The sequence below is a fragment of the Leptonotus elevatus genome, chromosome 16 (genome assembly GCF_054856555.1).
Source record: "Leptonotus elevatus isolate MCC_2025b chromosome 16, RoL_Lele_1.0, whole genome shotgun sequence".
Lineage (NCBI taxonomy): Eukaryota > Metazoa > Chordata > Actinopteri > Syngnathiformes > Syngnathidae > Leptonotus > Leptonotus elevatus.
Window position 1 is genome coordinate 6422640 of NC_141254.1, and position 22730 is coordinate 6445369.

At 41.0% G+C, this 22730-nt stretch overlaps 1 protein-coding gene across 3 annotated transcripts; it reads right to left on the reverse strand.

The window, feature by feature from the left end:
- Window positions 1–251: 251 nt before the first annotated feature.
- trim37 (tripartite motif containing 37) lies at window positions 252–20133 on the reverse strand. Of its 3 annotated transcripts, none has more exons than XM_086099035.1 (25): window positions 19985–20133; window positions 15955–16028; window positions 15782–15883; window positions 15242–15282; window positions 15014–15130; window positions 14184–14271; window positions 13988–14110; window positions 13790–13913; window positions 10692–10759; window positions 10394–10518; window positions 10038–10088; window positions 9871–9952; window positions 9686–9762; window positions 9432–9611; window positions 8775–8889; window positions 6990–7184; window positions 6778–6911; window positions 6501–6592; window positions 4189–4422; window positions 2518–2826; window positions 2288–2413; window positions 2017–2155; window positions 1799–1905; window positions 1183–1299; window positions 252–918 (listed from the first exon to the last, which is right to left on the reverse strand). In XM_086099035.1, exons 2-25 carry the CDS (start codon window positions 15973–15975, stop codon window positions 884–886), a joined length of 2802 nt encoding a protein of 933 aa, XP_085955161.1. In that variant the 5' UTR covers window positions 15976–16028; window positions 19985–20133; the 3' UTR covers window positions 252–883. The 3 variants fall into 3 exon arrangements, with proteins under 3 accessions (XP_085955161.1, XP_085955162.1, XP_085955160.1); XM_086099036.1 differs by lacking the exon at window positions 19985–20133 and adding an exon at window positions 16418–16604 and having other exon boundaries at window positions 6510–6592; XM_086099034.1 differs by lacking the exon at window positions 19985–20133 and adding an exon at window positions 16418–16604.
- Between the last annotated feature and the right edge of the window lie 2597 nt (window positions 20134–22730).

Below are 22730 nucleotides of genomic sequence, written 5' to 3' on the forward strand. Positions count from 1 at the left end.
TTTTAAACAACCATGTGTCGTTTTTTTTTTTTGACAACCATGGTGTTTTTCTTAACCATGTGTCGTAAGGCGTTTTTTTTTTAAAGCCATGATATATTGTAAGACTTAATTAAAATGTAGTATCAATTATGTGCCTTTAAAAAAAAAAAAATTGCATAACTGTACAGTGTTGGGATCAAACCCATGGACACTTGCAAGTCACCTCATTAACCAGAAAGCGCAGCGTTAGTGAATAACAGAGTGACTCAAAGGATGCTAAAACATGAACTTTATTACGTGAAAAACATCAGCGAGACATTTCAAACGAGGATCAGTGCATTGGGGGAACATTCACAGCAAACAAAAAGTACCAATTCAACACCGTGTTGTTCTTCCCTTGGCTCAATTCCAAACAAAGGTGGACCGAAATGAGACGACTGAACGTGAACCAGACGTGCGCGCGTACCGCTTCCTACAAGTTGTCGCCAAAATAAAAGGCTCAGCGAGGAAAAACTCTTTTCAAATGAAATATGGCTCAGTGCACGAAAGGGAATGGATGCTTGTATATTGCGGAACACGTTTTTGTTTTTTAGCAGCCTGAATGTCGTTCGACTTCAGCTCCAGTGCATCAAAATGAGAAAAAAAGTTAAGCTCAGCATGATGATGCAACGTAAGACGATGATGTTTCTAGATTTGACATGACGCTTTGTATTCAAATTTTTAAGCATACTGATAAAAATTAAAATAATGGAATGTTAAAGTGTCTTTTCCCCCCCATACGTTAATTGAAATCATGCAGTCAAGTGGAACACACAATTTAGTGTAAAACGGCAATTATGGGAAAAAAAATCCTTCAAAATGTTTGAATATAAGAGGCCGTTTCACTTTCTTTCGGGCGGGTCCATCACCTGTCAGTCATGTCTTCGGCGAGTGACTCCCCTTGAAGGGACAAAAACAAAAGACAAATGTTTTTTTCTACAGATTTTTTTCCTCGTTCACGTAAAGAAAATACAGTCATGCCTTATGATGAGTTTAATATTAAATTACTATTGCCAGTAATTCAATTTTCCATGTGACGTCATGCAGAAACAGCCCCATTAAAAATAATCAGCCACTATTTGTATTAGCAGAAAATGACAGTTATTGGACCTTATCGAGGTGTACCTAATGAAGTGGCCAGTGGTGGCTTGTTGCCACGGTTACCTGTGCAGGGCGGAGTCTGGTTGTCATAGCGAGAGTTGGCGCTGTGCAGAGCATCCTCGTCCTCGGTGTCGCTCTCGCTGCTCGTCGCCGCCGCTGCTATGACGGAGGGCGCCGGGTCTACAAAGTAAAATATCCATTTTCCATACCACTTATCACTTTGAAGCCAATTAAAACGCATAATGGAAGCCCCAAAATGTCGTAAGACATGAACAATTTGGAGGTCAGAGATCTAGGGGTTAAAAAACAACAACTGAAAAATAGGACAGATGAGACTTCAGCTTGGTGCTTCACATGATTTCCTATGAAACCCAGGTGTCTGGTGTCCCTCAGAGATCTGTCCTAGAGCCCTTCATTATACAATTAAATTATGAGTACATGCTAATAATAGTGCAGCTGTATATAGCATTGTTGAAGAGATCCAATAACAACTTTGGAGGTTAACATTGAATGCTAACGTCAAAGCTTACATTAAAAGTCAAGCTAATGTTTAAGGTAACTTCGGAATTGAACATTGGATGCTAGTGTTAAAACTAACAATGCGAGCTAACAGAGTAATTTTACAGGTTGTGAAGTGGCAACTTGTATTTTTCAAATGCTGGTGCAAAAAACAACACACCTGAGGCAAACTGGCCTTCACTGGACTGTGGCAGTGATGAAGGTCCCTCCAGCAAGGAATGATGGGAGTTTCCTGAGCTTTCTGATTCTGAGTTCAACATAGCTGCCCTGTGAAAGCCAGCAAGGGAGAAAAAAAGGAAGGAAAAAGTTAGGGAATTTCAAAAAAAAATCTCCATTCTTGTTGTATTTGGATATTTGGAGGGAGCCACTGAGTCGCACCCCAGGGTCCTAGTGCCGCAAGTTTTGACGGCCGCCATGTAGAAGATGTCGTCCCTGGGCCCCGATGCCGTCAACGGCTGCTGCTTGGAGGACGCCTGCTCTGCCGAGACCTGAGCACCGTCGGCCAGCTTGGCCCCTCCTACAGGACACAAGATTTTGCTTCAGAAAGGACGCGCATGCTAATTGGACTTCTGAAAGGCCCACATATCAATTATTTAACATGATCGATATGGTGCCACAGGTCGAATGTGCCTTCTCCAAATCTACACACCGTCAGTGGCCTCTTTGAGAAGCAGACGGCGCTCCGCAGCTGCGTCTTCCTCCGTCTGCTCCGGACTCCTCTGGCGAGCCGCCGGAGCGTTGTTGCCTTCCGCGACGGCCGGCAAGCATTTCCGTCCTGGAAAGAGTGGAAAACGCCAGCGTGGCGTTACAGATCTAACGTCACTGTGACTCTTCCAGTCTTCCCACGAAACAAAATCACAAGATTTGGGGACTTCTCACCGGGACGAGACGGCCTGGAGCGAGCTGCGGCCGCCCACCCGAGCAGCGCCAGCTCGCAGGGCTTGCATCCGTCCGCCGCCTCTGGGTCGGCGTGGTGCGAGGGCGCCTCGTCGGCGCTGAAGATCCCCGACGGGCCCGGTCTTGAATCGCTGGGCGTGCGGGCCTCCAGCACCTGGCTCTGGATGTTGGAGATCTTGCCGCGCACCTCGGCCATCTGCGCCTTGAGGCGGATGAGGACCGCCGAGTCCGGGGCGGAGCGGCACACGACCTGAGGACGGCGCTCGCGGTCTTTCCTGGAGGATAAACTGGCTGGAGGCGACACGGAGAAGTAGAGCAGTACAGTGATTGCTCGTTAATGGCTTCAAGTGTATACAGGCACAAATTTCGATGCTTTTTCTTAATATATTTTTTTATGTATCTGTACAGTTTTTGTATCAGCAAATCTAATTTAATGCTTAAAAACTTGGTGTTGCATGTACACACGCTCATACATACTGTTAATCTGTTAGGGCTGTCGGTTGATTTAGTTTTTTTTTTTTTTTAAATCGAAATTAACTCAATCGATTGCAAATTAATTGCTTGTTATATCTGTTCTAAAAGTACAATATATTTTTTCAAGCTTTTAATACTCTTGTTAATTAACATAGTGGACAAATATGGTTTCCAAACACAAATTTGGTTGTCTTGGTTCATTGATACAGTAATTTAATACTACGTAATTCATAAAGTTATTTGAAGTTAATAAAGATATACTAAACACTAGTTAAGTCATTCACTCGCAGCCATTTTCACTGAAGCAATCCCCTTCGCTCCCGGCTGGTTTACTGGATTTTGACTGATTTTGCAAGACCCACAGAATATTGTGTTCTAATGCTATAAAAACATGGAACCTCCCAAAAGAAAGATTAGAGTCTCTTCTTTCATCAGGAAAAACAAGTAAATTTCTATCCGTTTCCGTTAACATTAGGATATAGCTAAGTTTCATCATTAGTCACAAATCTATTTAGAAATGTGAGTAAATGAGCTTTTTTTCCCAACATGGCCCTGGTTGATCTCATTTGCTCTGCTGCCACCTGCTGGCCGTTTGTGTAATAACTACCATTTCTTCAACAGTTCTTTGCAGTTGAGAGGCATTTTGTATGTTGTAGCATTAAAAAACAAAAACAAATTCAGAGCAATTGGTATTTGGAACATGAAGCAACTCTGTACTCCAGGGCATTTTGTTTATTGTGAATTACAACTAGTCGCCATTCCCCCCCATTTTTATTTTTATTTTTTTGTCACATTTATTGTTGCTAAATTGTATTAGTGACTCCTTTGCATGTATATTTTTTTTATAGCAATTGTATTGACATTTTCATGATTTGAGATCTTAATTTGAACAAAGTCCATTTAAACTTAACCTCACGTTATGAACGAGTTGGTTCCGTCATCTCGCTTGTAACCTTAAACGCTCAAAATGGAGGTAAGGTTTCCCATTGAAAGCAACGGAAATGCAATTAATCCCTTGCAGTGCCAAAACTACAGAATGGAAGTTGACTATTATTAATAAGACAACTCAATAGATTCAGAGGTATCACATCGAGGCCCAAGAAAGTAAAACCCTGCCTCCGTTCTACTCAACCGTCAGGGTTTTGACTCTCTGGACTTGTGAGGAGGTGTTCCTCACACCTTGGCCGTGAAGGAGGGACACCGGCGGACGAGGCTGAAGACCCCACAGGGACTCCACGCTGTTGTGCTCCTTCAGATCCAGCAACTGGATCAGGATGACGGGGTCGATGTCCAGCAGGCTGCCTCCGCCGGCAGCGCCGCCAGTAGCGGCGGACGACGCCCCGCCTCCTCCGCTGGCAGCCCGGCCAATAGTTGAGCTGAGAAGGGCCGAGTGCAGACAGGAGCTGGGGCCACCTGAAGATCAGGCAGAACATCTCTTTTAATACAAAGAATAATCATACAGAAGTGAAACTTTTGAATGGTGGCATATAGAAATATATACTTTTTTTATTTGAATACCACTGCAAAGCAAAGTCCTTTTTCAGGTCTACTCAATGACATCCATTGTTTTTGTTATTACATTGCTTTCTTTCCCCCCCAACTTTATTCATAAGTTGGGATGTCAGGCGATTAAAATTTTCCATCGTAATTAATCGCATGACTTCAATAGTTGTTAACTCACGATTAATCACACATTTTATATCTGTTCTAAATGTAAGTTTTCATACTTTTGTTAATATAAAAGTGGGAAAAAACATTTAACTAATAAAAATAGTCATTGATAACGTTTTTTTTTTTATCATAAAATTGAGTTAGTTAAAAGATGTACTGAACTGTAAAAAGTGTGATATTGATTTGTGTTGGTCATTTTTCTGCTACTAGATGGCATAATTGCATTTGTAAGAGACATTGGTGCCATCTCAGTGCATTTTTATCTTTTCATATTAAGAACTTTCTAATCTTTAACATGAAGTAATTTGTGAATTTCTGCACATTTTATAATTGTAAAATACAACTTGACCCCAGTCTCCACAAATATATGCATTATTATTAAATTTATTACTGCTAAATTTTGATGTGGACTTGTCTGCTGCGTTGCAACTGGAATTCCCCCAATGCAGGCTTTCCAAGTAAGGGGCGGTCATTAATCGCGTGTTAAAAACATTAGTGGCGTTAAAGGAACTATAAATTAACTCAAAATTAATGCACCAATTTTGACACCCCTATTTATAAAACTAAATCAGTGATTCTTAACCAAGCGCCATCTAGTGGGCCGCAAAGTAATTTCAGTTTTGTAACATTGGACCGCGACAGCCACAGGCTTTGTACACATGTAGCAGTTTTAGTTCTTGGTTTTTTTTAACCAAATATTTCCTCCACTCTCCGTGTAGAAAAAACAATCTGTAATATTGCCCGTTAGTATTGTGCTAAAGTCATTCATAATCCTCCGTATTCTGTTTAGCCACGCTGCTGTCAGCATGTTGCGGTTCGGGGAAGCGGGTTACTGCACGCAATCGACGACGCTGTTCCAAAATTAGAAACAGCTGCTTTTGACGCTCGAAAATATCTTGCATCTAATAACGCCCAAAAATATGCAGGGAAGTAATGCAGCGCGTCGGAATTTCATGTTTTCGTCTATTTCCGGGTTTCGTTATTTTTGTCCAATGGGAGCACAGATCGTCACACGGGTCGACGGGATTATGCCAAAAGCACAGTGAACCGCATCAAATGAAAATAAATAGTCCTCTTTTGGACCAAACAAGTGGACGTAAGGACTTTTCAGGATACACCCACAGACGAATGGACGCTGCAATTAATTCTGTTCTCGCAGAATTACTCATCGTTTTCCTTGTTGAATGTTGAACAGCGAGAGGCGCTTCGCGCATTCTTATCTGGTAAAGAGCTCAGTGCTTTTTTTCCCTCCCCTAATAAGTTGATTCCGGCTTGTTGCGCATCTTATTGGGTGAAAGTGGTTACACATAAATAAATGTCATTGAATCATATTATTTGATGATAATTTTATAAACCTTAACTAGATTTAATTTAGTTATTAAATACAAACAATAAAAAGTCGACATAAATCCTAATTTCTGAATGGGCCGCGGGACACTTTCTACATGAAATGTTCAGCCTCAAGGTTATTAAAAAAAATTAAAATTTAAAATAGGTTAAGAACCCCTGCACTAAACAAAATGTGGCATCATTTTTTGATGTGCTTCTTGTACTTGTAGCCAAGTGTTTCTATATGAGCTCAGTGTCCAGCAACAGTGACTCATCCTCTTCATGCTTTTAACGCCAACACAAGTCAGCTGACGAATGAAGGGGGGGAGGGGGAGGGGGTTGCCTTTTGTCCCTGCCAGCCAGGCAGTGCTAAAAATGTTACCAAGATGACGACTTTTCTTTGACTCACAAAAATAAGACGATACACAGACGTCACTGTGAGACGGGAGAGTTTGTGAGTCATCATCTACCAGGGTATCGAACATACGCACACACTGTACCCGAGGCGCCGTCCAAGTCGTCGGGAAGCTCTCCTTCCTCGGTGTCCAGGTTCCCGATGAAGTCCACGTCGTTCTCACCTGACCTGACCGAGCATGTACAAGAACATAAATAATAATGGTAAGCTGTGTGTAAACTACAAAGTTCAAAAACGCCCGCAATCAATTTGACGACTTGCCAATGAACCATGTTGATGTGAATTAGGGAGTTTCATCTGATGAAAGTAGTAATTTGCCACCATTTTGTATTGGGGGTGTGAACGCCACTCACATGGTTTCCTCGTCAATGTCGTTCTCCTCGGTGTTGCTGGTGGCCGTGGAGCTCCCCGAGGTGCTGCTGCCGTCCAGCGGGTTCACCTCCTCCTCGGTGAGGCAGTCCACCTCCAGGTCGCCGTCGGACAGCTCCTGAAGGACGCCGGCAAGTCTGTCAACGCGCTTCCCAAGTAACACAAGCGCTCACGTGGCCAACGGTCCGGTCCTCACGTTGGAGTCGTCGTGCACGGTTCGCTCGTCGTCGTCGTCGGCCTTTTTGCCGTTGCTCAGCGTGTTGTGAATGTCGCCGTCGCTCTTGACGGCGCGAGGGTTCCGTTCCGAAGCCGCGCTGCCGGCCGGCAGCCTTAGGTCGGGGGGTGAGGAGCTGCGTGACGAGCGGTGGCGGAACAGTTCGATGGCCAACCTCTGAGAGACGGTCAGAAGTGACACGCGTGTTGTTAGCAACAACAACAAACCTTCATTCTAGGGACGGACCGTTGTGGATTTTTGGAGGCCAATACCCGTTTTTACATTCAATGAAGGCACGCAACAGTTGAACAAGAAATCAACATTAAGAACTCAACTTTGTAAACCAACTCACTCAAAATGTCAACGTTAGAGGTACTGCATATCACAAATCCGCAAAAAAATGATGCCAACTTAAGTTGTGGTGGTATAAAGCAAAAACAAAGTGTGCATTCACACGAAAGCAATACAATGTGTTTACATTTATGATAATAGCAGCAGAGCAAGTTGAAAACCCTTGTGGATCACGCAAGTTGCATGTATGGGAGGATTTTGGAAACTTGGGGTGAAATTAGTCCTCAAACTAATGATACATATGCAAATAGTAAAACTTTTACTTTGAAGTTGGCCCACGTCGTGGCGTGATGGCTAACTTGACTTCCCTTTTAGACGTTTCAGATTTCTTTATCGTAGTTTTGATGAACATTGTAGTTGCCACCAACGCTGACTCATATTCAATCGCTAATTTAGGACGCTAAGAAACCGCTAATTGTATGATATGGCAGAAGTCTCAGACGTAAGTGGCTAGCAGGTAGCTGCAATGTTCCCTCTAATTTTCCAAGAAGCGCTCTGTGTACATTTCATTGGTAAGAAAGCATTTATAAATTTTCTCTTACAAGCTATTTACTGTGAGTGCTACTCAAAGATTTGTTCGCATTATGTTGTCAGAACCATGAACAATGAATTTAAAGCAAAGCCCGTCAGGACAAAATTGGCTGTGAAATGTAAACTTTACTGTTACTGCAACATCAAACACGCACATGGCGGCCAAATCAGGATCATACCTGTCCATAACCTGAGATCATCAATTACATGATGTATGTACGTTTCAAGAAAAATTCAAACCACTCACATATCAGATTTGTCACACGATTAGAATCAGCCCTAGTTTGTTACTTGTTTTTAATCACACGTCATTTTAAGCATAATAAAGTCATAAAATCAATTTGTATAAATATGGGCCCACATCGTCCACTCAAAAACATGTCATTTATTAAAACGGACATTTCTGAAACGCGTGAAGGGCCCATATTTGGAAAACCCGAATGGCGCAGTTTGTGTGTCGCTGCAGTCTCGTCAGTGTTGAGCGTGAGTGTTTGTGTAATCGATCTATGTATGCTTCAAACTACAGCAGAACAACTGTGCTCACACCGACAGGTCAAGTGCCGAAATCAGAGCTGCTTCTACATGCCTTTTGAGTTTCCGTGTCTGCTCTGCTGGTATGTGTTGCTGCTCTGTGGTCGTCATTTGAAGGTGTACAATAATATCTTTGCTCATTCATATCAGCCAGCCTATCTCTATGGTGCTTTGCACGCCAGCGGACTTTGATGAGAGATGAAATACGTGTGTGTGTGTGTGTCCCCCCCCCCCACCCTCCACATTTGACCTTGCTCCTACTCTCACTCACAGTAACACTATCAGTAGCTCGCATTTACTTCCTTCCTTAAAATCCTCCCACTCGCATTTACAGACTCTCTCAGTACCTCTCACCTCTTTGAGGTTGTTGATCTGCTGGATGTAGCCACTCTGAGCCGTTTCCAGCTGGCTGATGTACCAGTACTGGTCTCTGCACTTCTGGAAGAAAGTGGGCGATCGCACCTGGTATCTAAGCGCCACAAATCAAACGAGACGATTACTGGACTCGCATCACAGCTCACAACACAGCGATGCCGCGAGAAGGCAGACTTTAAGCCAAAAATTTTTGTGGCTTTTTAGCAGTAAAGAGATGACAATTTGGCATTGTGCATCCCCAACTAAATTCCAGAATAGATGCCTATGAGTAATGTATGTACTGTTTGCATGTTAGCCCATCTATCGTGTTTCGCATTATATGACATTAAGCTAGCAGACTTTCATTACATGGCTTGGGTGAACATTTCAGTGTTTACAATGTTTGCTTTGTTTGCTTTATGTGTCAGTTTCCCAATCAACTTAAACATCTTTGTAGTGTAGATTTGTCTCCTATTATGAGTTTAAAAAGCTAACATTGCAACTAATAAAAATTCGACTAAAGCCAAGCATTTATGAAATAATTAAAACGACTAAAAACTAACAGGCCTGCTCTAAAAACGAATTCAAACTCAATAAAAAAAAAATGTTTTTTTAACAAAAATCCCAACCAATAATAACCCCGGGTTGTGAGCGTACCGGAGCACCAGCGTGTCCGTTTGCATGTTGAGGTAGCCCTCGCTGGCCAGGAGGTCCAGCCTGAAGAAGCGGTTGTAGCCCCAGCACTCGCCCACCTCAAAGTCTGAGGCAAACTCGCGGATGATGTTCTTGCTCGGGTCACTGGAGGCCTGGTGGACCATCTCCACGCGGTACTCGTACCTGGGCAGAACCACGATTTGCATCACGGCAAGAGAGGCGACTCCGATGGACGCAAGGTGAGCGCTGAGGCCTACTTTGAGGTCTCAGGGAGTCCGGCAGACAACTCCAAGAAGACGGACAGGTAGTTCCCACGAACCACACCGTTGCCATCCTGAAAGAAAAAAAAAAACACTCAACAAACTTGATGCCATTTCTGAAATAAAATAAACATCAGTAAAAAGAATGCCTTTTCATGTCAATAAATGTTAGGGGGACGCACCGGGTAGACTTTGAGCCTCCAGCAGAGTCCGGATATCTGCAGAGGAGGGCTGTAGACCGGGTCGGCCCGCTGCCTCAGGGTGCTACCAACACAAATGCACAATTTAATGCCATCCAACATGCGAGCTTGATCAGCATGACGTCTTTACGAACAACGTCCAAGCATACCTGAAGTTGACCAAAACAAACGTGCTGGAGTCATATGCGGGAACCAGCTCACTGAAAGCACACATGTCCAAAATTTTAATATTCACCACCATAACATTACAACCTCCTCATGACAGCATTTCTGAACATTTATTCGATATCCAGTTTAAGGTCCATGTGGTAGTCTGCTGAGTTTTAGGATTATTTTGTCCTCCAATATTTAGTGCTCAGGTCCCATCTGTTGATGGTGCCAGGGAACTATGTTGGTGCTTCGTTTGGAGAAAAGTAGCACTTTGCCGCGATCCTGCAGTGTCTGGATATCAAGGATGTGGAATAAATGCTCAAGTGGCCTTGTGGGAGGCGCGTCAGACAGGTACCTGGTGAAGTCGGGTGGCACTGGCGTGGTGACGAACGACTGCATGGGTTTCCTGTGAACTTGCTGGAACATGAGCAGGATCTCTGGACTCTTGGAGATCAGCTCGCTCTTACTGCACGAGTGGAGCTGGGACACAAACGCACTTAAGTCAATTCCTGTTAATTCCCACAAATTCCCTTGATAGTAGCTTCCCAACCTGTTCCGTTCTTTTTAGTTCACATTTATAGCGTTTGGATGTTGCCGATTACAAGAAGAAAGCTCACTAAACGAGCGGAAGTAAGAGAATGGAAGGCTCCAACCTGATGCTCCACCTCCTGCAGGATCGACTCCAGCAGCTCCGTCTCCTGCGTCAAGGACGTCTTCTGGCCTGATGACGAAAGAGGAGGAGGAGAGTGTTTCTATTTTCAGAGCACTTGCACGTAAACACGGAAGGCTCGGATGAAGACTGGCTGGCTGCAAGTGCGTGCGTGCGTGCGAGCTTGTGTGCAGGCCTGAGCGCATGCAGTCTGGATGAATATTTCATATTGCAAATATAAATATATGCCGGTACACATAAGAACTGGAGCCAAGGGATATTCTCACTTGTGTCGATATACATGCATTCATACACACACACATACATATACATACACACTCACAAACACATATATACGCATCAGGCATGTGATTTGACCAAAGTGAAATTATCTGAAAATTTAGCCGGGGGTCTGGGGGCCGCGGGCACTCAGCTAGGTCCAGAGCTCATGGGTTTTCCGTGTTTTTAAGTACTTTCAATGCACTCAGATGACAAAGAAATAGACGAAACAACAGCATGAATTTTCAATGTATATTGAACTATCCCATATAAAATTGCAGTTTTAGTCAACTCAAAATCAGTCACATTCAAAAACATTGGACTGCCTTTGCTTTTAAAAACTATCACTGAGAATATCATCATATATATTTACCATGCAATAAATCATTTAATCAATCATTCTTAATTTAATACATAATGCATAACAAAAACATAAAATACCTCATGCAGCAAGCTCTGGTAAAAACACAATCATGCATTCGGATTGACTAAGATCATCTCTGTAACTGCATACATCAAGATAGTCAACATATTGAAACCTGAAAAGTGCAAACATGCAGCATTCATTTGAGTTTGTGTCAATGATTAACCATGTTAAATATTTATGACCATTTTTATTACGTTATAATATTTTCGAAAATTTGATTTCGATTAATTTGAAAAGTTTACCACCGACCTCAAAATTCACGACTCTATCAGCAACTGGTACATATTGTTGGGGTGGATCACGTCTCTCTATTACCGCTTCCGATTGTGATGTCAATAAGGGATGGAGGCCGTAAAGTTTTGGAGTTTTCGTTTGGGCACCGAAACTTCCAGCGATGGAATAATTTGTTGTTCTTGACTGGAGTTCTTTCACGTGTTTTTTGCTCTTTGCGTGACTTTCAAGAGCTTTGAAACCTCTCCCACCATAGTCAATGGTATCATGGCACCAAATGCAAAGCGCTTTCCCGGCACGATCGATCTTCCGAATAAAGTCACTGAACAAATTCATCACAGTCTTCTTTCCAACATTTGTAGATATATCCTTCTCTAACCAGTCCCATCGAAACTTGTTTTTTACGATCTTGTCAATTTCCTTAACTCGCGGAGCATCTTTGCGTTCGATCACGGACATTTCTTTAAACACCCGGCAAAAACGTCTGAGAAATGAACAATGGCATACTCCTACGCCTTTATAACAAGCGCGTTTATTGGTCAACAAACAATGGCATACGCCTATGCCTTTATAACAAGCGCTCTTATTGGTCAACACGGAGACTTCCGCCAATCGCAAGATCGGTTTCATTTCAGTTGCGGAAACACTAAAACGGAATGCTGTAGAGAGACGAAATCGGATTTTTTTTTTTGGGGGGAGATAAAAAAAGCGGAATTCCGCGAATTAGCGGAAAAATCACATGCCTGACGCATATATACATACATACACACACGCATATATATACACATACATGTATACATACATACACACATATATATACATACACATATACGCACACACACATATACATACACACACATATACACATATATGCACACATACATACACACTAACATATATACACACATATGTATGTCCAACTTTCTCACAGTTGGATACATATACATACATACACATATACACATTAGGGGTGTGAATTGCCTAGTACCTGGCAATTCGATTCGTATCACGATTCGATACCGATTAATCCAGATCCAAATCTATAAATTCATTATTGCGATTTTTTTAAAACTCAAATTTAGAAAATACTGATCAGTAAACTTGTACATGGACAATGTAAGATTTGTATGAAAATGTATTTATCTGAAAATTCAGGTTGCAGTCTGTTTCATGTTTGAACAGCACTGAAATCAAATATTAAGGTTTAAGGTTCCATTAATATAACATTCTTCCATGCTTAATGTGTAAATCATAACCCTAAGTAAGACGTTTTGTTGAATATTCCCATAAAAAATTGATGTTTAAAAATCAATTCGGCCTCATATTGAATCAATTCGAGAATTGCGCGCTGTAATATAGCGATATATTGCTAAATCGATTTTTTTCTAACACCCCTAATACACACACACACACACACACACACACACGCACACACACACACACGATAGAACAGTTTTTTGCTTATTAACTTATTCACTCCCAGCCATTTTCATTGAAGCAACCCCCTTCGCTCCCGGCTGTTTTACTGGATTTTGATTGATTTTGCAAGGCCCACAGAGTATTGTGTTCTATTGCTATAAAAACATGGAACCTACCAAACAAAAGATTAGAGTCTCTTCTTTCATCAGAGAAAAAAATATTTTTCTATCTGTTTATGTTCTGCAGCAATTAGTATTAGAATATAGCTAAGTTTAATCATTATTCACAAATCTATTTAAAACACTAGGGAAAAGAGCCTTTTTGCAACACGGCCCTGGTTGATATCTGCTGCCACCTGCTGGCCGTTTTTGTAATAACTACCATTGCTTAAGCGTCCTCTTCAGGTCAGAGGCTGCATCAAAGCCTTCTGGATGCTCTAGCATAAAAAAACATAAACAACGTATAAATAAGTTTTTGGGGCCATGGCAATACTTAAAATAGAACGTTTTTGGGAGTTAAATTAACAATGAAAAAAAAAACGTTTTTTAATGAGCGTACATTGAAAAATAAAAATAAATAAAAAACTACAGTCCCTTTAAACACTCCGCATTGTGGCCTTAATACTGTGAAAACGTTTTAAATTGCTGCCTCCCTACTGTTAATTTATTAAAGCAAAAATGCATACAAAAGCACCATTTAAACATAGCAGATGTGATTAGAAGTCCCTAATGAAGTGGGCAGCTTACCCATGAGCGTGATGAGTTTGTTCTTCAGCTGGTTGTCCAGACGAGCGATCATCATCTCCACCGTGTTCCGGATCTCGCGAACCCGCTCGTCCTTCGCTCCCCGCACCGCCTCTACGTTCCTTTCCTGACACGACGTTAACACTTCAGCGCCATCTAACGCTACCATTGCAACTATTGAGGAAGCAGCGCCACGCTCACCACTTCCTGTACCAGGCTGATGAGCTCCATGAGGCGTCGCCGCAGCTTGGCCACCTCCTCCTTTACCTTGGTCACGTGCTGCTCGTAGATCTCCACCAGCGGCTTAAAGGTGTGGCCGCCGTGCTACGCAAACCGAACACACGATCACAACACGATCCGGACGAGTGGCGCTTTCGTAAAATCGAGATTCGGTTACCATGCCGCCCCACAGAGCGCACTGGTGGCAGATGCATTTCTTGCACGTCCAGCAGAAGACGCTCAGCTTTTCGTGGTGGTTCTCACATCTGCAGAGATGACATGTCAGATTTTTTTTTTTTTTTTTAGACCAAAGATGGAGATGACAACTATCATTACATAAAATGTATTTGTAGTACCCCGGTACTGGTACCCAGTACCCCGTCCTGTGTTTTTTAAGCGGCCCGCGACATATAATAAAAATGAAAGCTGCTAGTAAATAAAAATGTTGAGATCGTGTAGGGCTTTTCTAAATATGCTAAGATTGAAGCATAAATACTTTTTTACGAGCAAAAATGGTTTCCTCCACTTTCTGCTCTGTCAAGGTCCAAATTGCAAAAAAATATCACATTAATGACTCCCAAGTAAGTGCTTTAAAAATGGTCAGCTTACGACAGATGGCTCTTGTTTTAATTCTGGAGATGAGTTCCGGCTGCTGTTCAGTTATTCAGGTCGACCACAACAAAAACTCTTTGCCCTTACAGAAAGCATTTCAGGTAGCAGCTAAAGAAAATAATAATTTTTAAAAACACTACTATATAAACAATAAGCAATTGTTTTGACTATTTTGGTGTGCTTGATAAATTAAAGTAATAAAAAAAATATATATCAAAGTGTCCCTTGCATCCTTCAATTTTTTGGGGTATGTTTGGACACCCCTGCTGTAAAGTTAATTACTGCCACCTAAAGGCACCAGCTGTGATTGCTATTTTACCAAGACCTAAAACGGAGGCTTTTGATAAAATAGTGTACGGTACTAAAAACACACGATGAAGAAGACGAGAAGCTGACTTGTCTTTGTCGTTATCCTCGTTCTTGGTGAGGCTGCACAGCTGCAGCGTGTCCAGCTGCTGCGTCACTTCCTCGGCCCAGCGGCAGTTCACCAGCTCCCTCAGCTGGAGGGGGGCCCTGCATGCATACAAACAAAACAATTTAGGAGCTCACTGAGCTGAAGTCTGGAGAGACAGTTGGACTTTCAAGGCCAGTTTCTCCCGAAAGAGTCAACTTTGGGGTTCTTACCGGCAATGCGGACACTGAGCTCTCTGCTCCGTCAGCCAGCGCTGTCAACAGACAGTTCCATGTTAATGGCATCATCAAAACACACAGGACTCGTACCTTGATTTAAGAGCAATTATGGAACGGGCCAATTACCTGCGCCAATGTTCAGAATTTTGACGCATATTGGCCTTTTTTCAAATAACTTAGATGGCCGATAAGAGATACATTTTAAACTGGGTTTACTTCAAGGAACTATTTGTTTATTTAAATTTTCAGGTAGGATTAGAGATGCTGCTGAGTTTGGGAACTCCTTCTAATAATCAATATTGGCGTCTTTACTTGCGAGCAAATAAACCTTTTGGTCTGTTACAAGCTGTCACTCGAGTCGATTTCTTTTTCACTTTGTGTTGCCAAACGGTGCATCTAAATCTTGCTTGTCACGCAAACATTTATTTACAAGTGCTGGAATGACTTAATGGCATTCTAGTAGGGAAAACTGATATGATATTGAATTGAATCAAGTTACAAGCTATGAATGAAATTTGACGCATGTCCACGTACGCGTATGCAGCTGAAGCAGCAGAGCTTGGAGCAGTGCGGGCAGAGTCGAGCGTCCCTCAGCTTCTCCATGCAGATGAAACAGCGGAACACCTCGGCGATGCTCTGCGTCCACAAAACAACAAAAGTCAACATTTGAAACGTGTCAGGTCTGAATTCAGCATCCACACACAAACCTCGACACTTTGTTCATCCATTTCTGCCAGTTTGAGTCAGTTGCCTAGGCCAGGTAAGAAAAAGTCGACGTAGCCTAGAAAAGAAGCGAAGCACAGTGAGAAACAAATATTCACTTACACTAGGACTGCAACTACAAAAAAATCTAATAGTTGTTTAATCTGTCAATTATTTTTTGATTATTCAGTGATTCAAAAACAGGACATATGGACGCTTTAGGGGGTGTTCCTAATGTTGTGGCCTGTGATAGGCTAAACGTTTAACAGTTTATTGTCAAATGCCAGTTTCATGTAAAAGTCTCAACATTTGTGGGTAAAAACGATCATATTAATCAACACATTCTTTCGTGTTTATTAACAACGGGTGAAATGTGAGAGCTTGGAGGAAGATAAATAATAAATAAGAGACCAGCTAGCTCCCTCCAGGCGCTAGCTGATGTCGCCCACCGACCTCGACAAGTCTCACCTGATGAAACGACGTCCGGGAGAGCGGCTAAGCTACATTGTCTTGTTTCAGCGAAGGCGTCGTCCGACGTCCAAACCTTCCCAAAATGTTGCTCATGAGACGGGAATTCGGGGAGTACGGACGACTAGCTGCGGCGGTTCAGCCCCCGAACGGAAGAGACCGTAGCAGGGAAAGAACTAGAGGTGTCTGCAAATCCCGCCCCTTCTTTAATAATGTCCAATCAGAGCTCGGCATTTCTTTCTTCGTTTATTATAGCTCGTTGCGTAGCTGACAAGAACGCTGCAGCCATCTTGTGGTAGTAATGAGCACACCACAATGGTAAAAATGTTCAACTGGAACGGAAATGTTTGTTTTGTTTAACGTAGTGCATTGGTGATACGTTTGGGTACCCTCGGGTCATGTGACTTGATCACCACAGCGCTGCCAAAAGGGGTTAAAGTGCACGTCGCTCCCACGAGTCAAGGCAGCTCTGCAGCAAAGCCTTTTTTTTTTTCCAACCGGCGTTTGTCTCCCTCTGCAGGTGACGCTGAGAGCTATTTAAATAATAATTCATAATTATTTCAAAATGTTGATGAACATCCATCCATCCATTTTTGTACCATAACTGTAATTAATTTAATGATTATTTTAAATCATTTTAAAAACGATTTCATTGTATTATTCCGATTAACTGCATTGATACACGTAATGATGTAATTTATTATAGTAACCCCATCAACATATTAATTAAATAAATAAAAAGAGAAATGAATAAAGATAGCTTGAGTGGTATCAATACTCTGTATAAGTGACTACTCAAGTGGTGTTGAACATCCCTAGTTTTAAACCAGGCTTATGGTTCCAAAGGAGTGTTCCCAACTGAGGTGGGGTTTCAAAGTAGGGGTTTAAAATAGGGTTAGGATTTCAAATTAATGTTTTAAAGTTGAAGGATTTTAAACCAGGGTTAGCTTTTCAAATTGTAGTTTCATGGTTAGGGATTCAAAATAGTGGTTTAAATCCAGGGTTAATGTTTTGAAGTAGGGTTTTAATCTCAGGTGACTGTTTCACAGTAGGGTTTAAACTCGACTCAAAGATTTAGAGTAGGGTTTAAACCAGGGTTAGTGTTTCAAACTGTGGCTTTAAATGAGGTTGAGGCTTCCAAATAAAGAAAAAAGCAGGACAAATCTTTCTCCATCAGCTCTACGCCTTTATCCAGGCGGTCCAGTCAAGGACTGCTGATTGCATTTTGCACAGAATTTGCGTGCGGATGCCAAGGAGCCTCAAATTTTGAAAATTTTAGAAAACTGGTGTAACAAGGAAACGGGTCTATCAAGTAATTAAGTGTTACATATGATCACCCTCCAAAAATAATGGCTTAATTCATTTATTAGTTCTTTGTTGAATTATTATTTTTCAGGAAATGAAGGAGTGGTGCTGAGTTCAGGAAGTCGTGGATTTGTGCAAAGAGCCCATTGGAAGAACCCTCACGTGACTTGATCACGTAAAGCATCGGTGTCAAACTCCGGTCCTCGAGGGCCGGAATCCTGCAGGTTTTGGATGTTTCCCTTCTCCAACACAGCTGATATATGATCAGCTCATCAGCAAGCTCTGCATAAACCTGATTACGGTCTTGCTAATTGGAATCAGCTTGTGTTTGAAGAGGGAAACCTCCAAAACCTGCAGGACTGCGGCCCGCGAGGACCGGAGTTTGACACCTATGACGTAAAGCCTCACACTCGTAACTTTTCAGTCGAAAGAAAAAAAAGTAGTAATAAATTGGTGCGACCCACTACTTGGGTCAAGATGACCCTTTTTTTGTACAAGATAACCCTAAAATTGGATCATATTGAAGGTCGGTCAATTTTTGGGCCAAAATTGTTTTGTTTTTTTACCCAGCAGTTTTAAACTGCAGGATTTAGTTATTCAAAAAATAAAACTTTGGGAAAATAAGAACATATAGGATATAGAAGGAATTTAAAAAACAACAACAACAGCAAAAACAGAACAGTTGCCTTAACTACTAACCATGACTGAATGAATATCTTCAGATATATATAAAAAAAGAAAAGAAAGAAAGAAAAATAATCAAGCACTTTGATGTTTCTTTTTGATATTGCAGCAGTTATCAGAAATCAACTAAGCAATCATGTACTGAGTTGATAATAATTAATCAAGCTGTTGCTGCACTCTAAAAACAGTTGGGTCAAAAATAACTCAACTATGGGTAAAAAAAAAGAAAAAAAGGCTGGAGACTTATTTCAAGCGCTGCCCTCAGGAAGGTGCTCAAAACAACAAATTCCATTACACGCGCTCACTTTCATCTAACAGGGCAAAATGTGAATTTTCATGCAATATGTCCTTTCCAATCCTTCCAAGCAATGAAAGCCTCTTATTAAAAGGCAACATTGCTTCTTTTGCACTAATGAGACGCCAGGCATATTTCTCCATTACACTGGACAACAAATGATACCAACGAAAGATTTTGAGCTCAATTTTGCGTCTGAAAACGACATCAGTTTCTTTGAAATGCTTTTAAGACTGAGATGATTTGCATCATATAGCTACAACCATGGGAACACAATTCAGTTCAGTCTTCTGATTTGAAATGCCAAATTTGGACCAATTTATGACAAACAAAATCAGCTCATAAAAGATTAATTTAAGAGCCGATGGAGATCCAAAGTTTTTCTTGCTAACACAATCACTTCACAAGTTCTAATAGCTTTGGCATTGTATGGCAAAAAACGCTACTTTCAGGCATTCCATCTTTTCTTTTGTGTCTCTTGAAATATGCACTATAAAAAGAGAATTGTTGAACCAATTTGATTACAAATTGAATTGTTGACCAACTTTAAAAAAAAATCACTTAAATTGGTAACACGTGATGGAATTAACTTGATCCAAAGTGAATATATTAAGTTTAATTAATTATGAGTTCATTAAACTTAATATATTCACCTGAATTAAGTTAATCCAAAGTGACTCCTATCCAAAGTTTAATGAACTTATAATATTCACTTTACTAACGTACTTCAATCGTGTGTTACCAATTAAAGATATATATATATTTTTAAGTTGTTCAACAATTCAATTAATAACAATTTGTTCAACAATTCTCTTTTTAAAGTGTGAGTGGCACCAGCGACATCAACATGAACAAGAAATTGAAGAAAACAGGTGGCTTCATTTTACCATGCTGTAGCATATGAGACAATATATTTCATCAAAACCTTCTTTTCACCCAAATGTGTCAAAGATTCTTATTCTGACTTGCACCGATTTGTACATTCTGCAACTTGCAGCATTTCAATAAATAGCAGCCAAAACGCACGCTTATGCAAGAAAGCTGGAAGAAAAGAGAAGCTCTCCGGCCTCCCGTATTGCCTCAAATTCTAAACATAGATTTCGACGACGTTAAGTGGCATTCAAGTGGAGCCTCTAGCAGTTACAAAGCAACGTCCGAGCGATTCAAAGAAGCAAGTGCAGCAAAGATCCATTTGAGCAAGACAAGAATCCAGCTGGCTGCATAAACTTAATTGACGAGAAAGGCAAATCGAGCACGCGAGCGAAATCAAAACGTGTGCTGACCTGCACAAGTGCAACAGAAGCCAAAGGTGACGAGGGTCCAGAGGAGCCTTTTCCTCATGTTGGCAGCCGCGAAAGCCTTCCGGACGGACCCAGCGACTGCAAGTCACCTGCAGCCGCAGCTCGTGCACAAATCGATGCCTCCGGAAGATGCGGCAGGCGCCGAGTTTCCGACTTGAGTCAAGCTCTAGTGCGGTCGCGCACGCGCAGACGTTTTGCTTATTTTTATTTGACAGTTGTATTTTGGGAGCAAACACTTGTTGAACCTCCAAAACAGTTTTAAAATGCCAATCGTAAAACAGATGCATGTGTTCAAGCCTGCAGGAATAAATATAATAAAACGATGTAAAAAATAATAATAAAATAAAGCCAGGAAAGTTTTTCCCCCTTCCGAAAGTCTTTGTCATCTTTACTCAGATTATTAAAACAATAATTTACAATTAGGATAACTTATTTGTATGAAAAGTATTCAAGTAATCACACTTGCAAAAGTTATCTGAGTGACATTTATTATTTACAGGTGAGACTATTTGAGAATTTTTCTGAAGTGATTCTCGTAAGAAACTATACTGGAACAACTGAAGGCGTCTTTGTAATGCCATTCCGTTAACATTTGGAACATTCCAGTAAGATCTATTGTCACAATGTTGACAGAACGAGCAAGTCCTTGTTCTTCCCGAAAAGAGACTACAACTTCATTCAAAGTCACTCAAGGTCGAATCAGTCCAGTGTTTTGCCCATTTTGGAACTTCTTTGCCCCACGTTGTTACATTGTTTGTTACTACTCCCTTTGGAGGAGTGGAGTCAGGAGAGCATTCAATGATACAATGAACACTAGCGCCAACAAAGACGAATACACGCAAGTAGGCAAACTAATAATAACAACAAAAAAGGAAAAAAACTGTCCATTTAGGGACATGCCGCTCCCAGAAATGTGTGTGGGTCGAATTGCTTTTGGTGCCTTCAAAAGGAGAAAAAGTACATATAAAAATAACTGCATAATAGAAGCTACGAAATAAGAAGAATCATTTTGTAAATGTAGCATTTGAGTGGGCTAGTATAAAATACATTAGCCAATTCAATCAAAGAAAGGAACAAATAAATAAAATCCGGTGTAAGATTAAAAAAGACAAGAAACGACAAGAAATGCAAGTTGTTTCTGTTAAAAGAAAATATACAGAGAGGGAGAGAAACTACATTTTTTAATGAGCTTTTTAAAAATTTCCACTAATATTAAATGCAATGAACTACACAAGAAAATAAAAAATATAGACAATTAAAATATAAATCATTTTTGTTGAAATTAAGTATAGGACATCCCACTTTTGGCCTTAGAAATGTCTACAAGCCACTATTGCTTAATTTAAAATATATATTATTTATTTGTGTTGCCCGAAAACACAATTTATGAAAATGTAGGTTTTTGTCTTCAGGTGGGGGAAAAGTCCTGAAACATAAAGCAAATGCCACGGTCGGCAAAACCGAGAAGAGCTCAATGTTGTCACCTGCTGTTCAGCCTTTCACTGGCAACATTCATTTGTATTTTGTTGCTGCTGTTGTTTTTTTATATCTGCATATTTATTTCAGTCACTAACAGTGTGAGAGGGAGAACGGAAATAATCAAAACGGAATAAATGGGGAAACGGTGATGAACGTTACACGCGATCACGTGACATGTGCCTTGTTCTCCAGACGGATTATTATTATTTTTTTAATCATAATTTACTTGAATTGCATTTGGTATTGGCTGAAATACAAATACATTTAATTATATATATATATATATATATATATATATATATATATATATATATATGCTGAAGTTTAGTAAAAAAAAATAAAGAAATGTGGTCACATATCAGTGGTTCTATTTTGCAATTTTTAGAAAAATCCCACAGACAGCCCGCTTAAAAAGTCAATGTGGTTCTATCTTGTGGACAAATTTGCTATTGCGCCCTCTGCTGACTTCGACCACGAGTCCATTGGAAGGGATTGGTAATACATTTAAAAACAATCGGAGCCTAATTAAATTCAGTTCTACGTTACTTGACGGATACGCTGTAGTGTCTTGAGCAAACCTTTCATTAGGAGACACACTTTTCATTCAGTCATTTGTTTTAGCTTACCACTAGGAGTAAATACATTTTAGGATCAAGGAGTTTGTAGCCTACTTACAATCGCAATCAATTTGGCAAGATCTCGCAATTAGTTGTATTTTATTTTCGTCGTAGAGGAAGAACATAACATGAAAACTTCACAGAGAAATCAATGTATTCATGTTTGGCTGGCTTAGTGAGTGTCAACGTAAGATGGCCGCCGGTGGCTTCATGTCTTCCAATGGTGAGGAAGCGGCATTGTTAGTCCATTCATATACAAGTCTGTGAAAGCCAGCTAAACCAGCTGCTCTCCACAGGATCGGACCCTTTGGCTCCCCCACCCTGCAGCGCAGTGCCACAGTGGGCTGATCGTTCAGTTACGGACTCGAACAATGACCTCAAGTGTGTTTTTGCAAAATGTAGCTTAAGATGGTTTCTCTGCAAGATAAGGCCAAAGTCATTACAATGTGCTAAACAGCCGCTACTTGCCATAGATTTCTGCAACTATATTTCAGCCTTCATGACCAATTTTCTTCTTGTCTTTTCATCAATTTTTTTGGGGGGGTGGGATGCTTTGTTACTTCACTACTTTTGTTTGCTTTGGTATTTATTTTATTTTTTTAAATGAAAATAAAATACATATCAGATGAGGC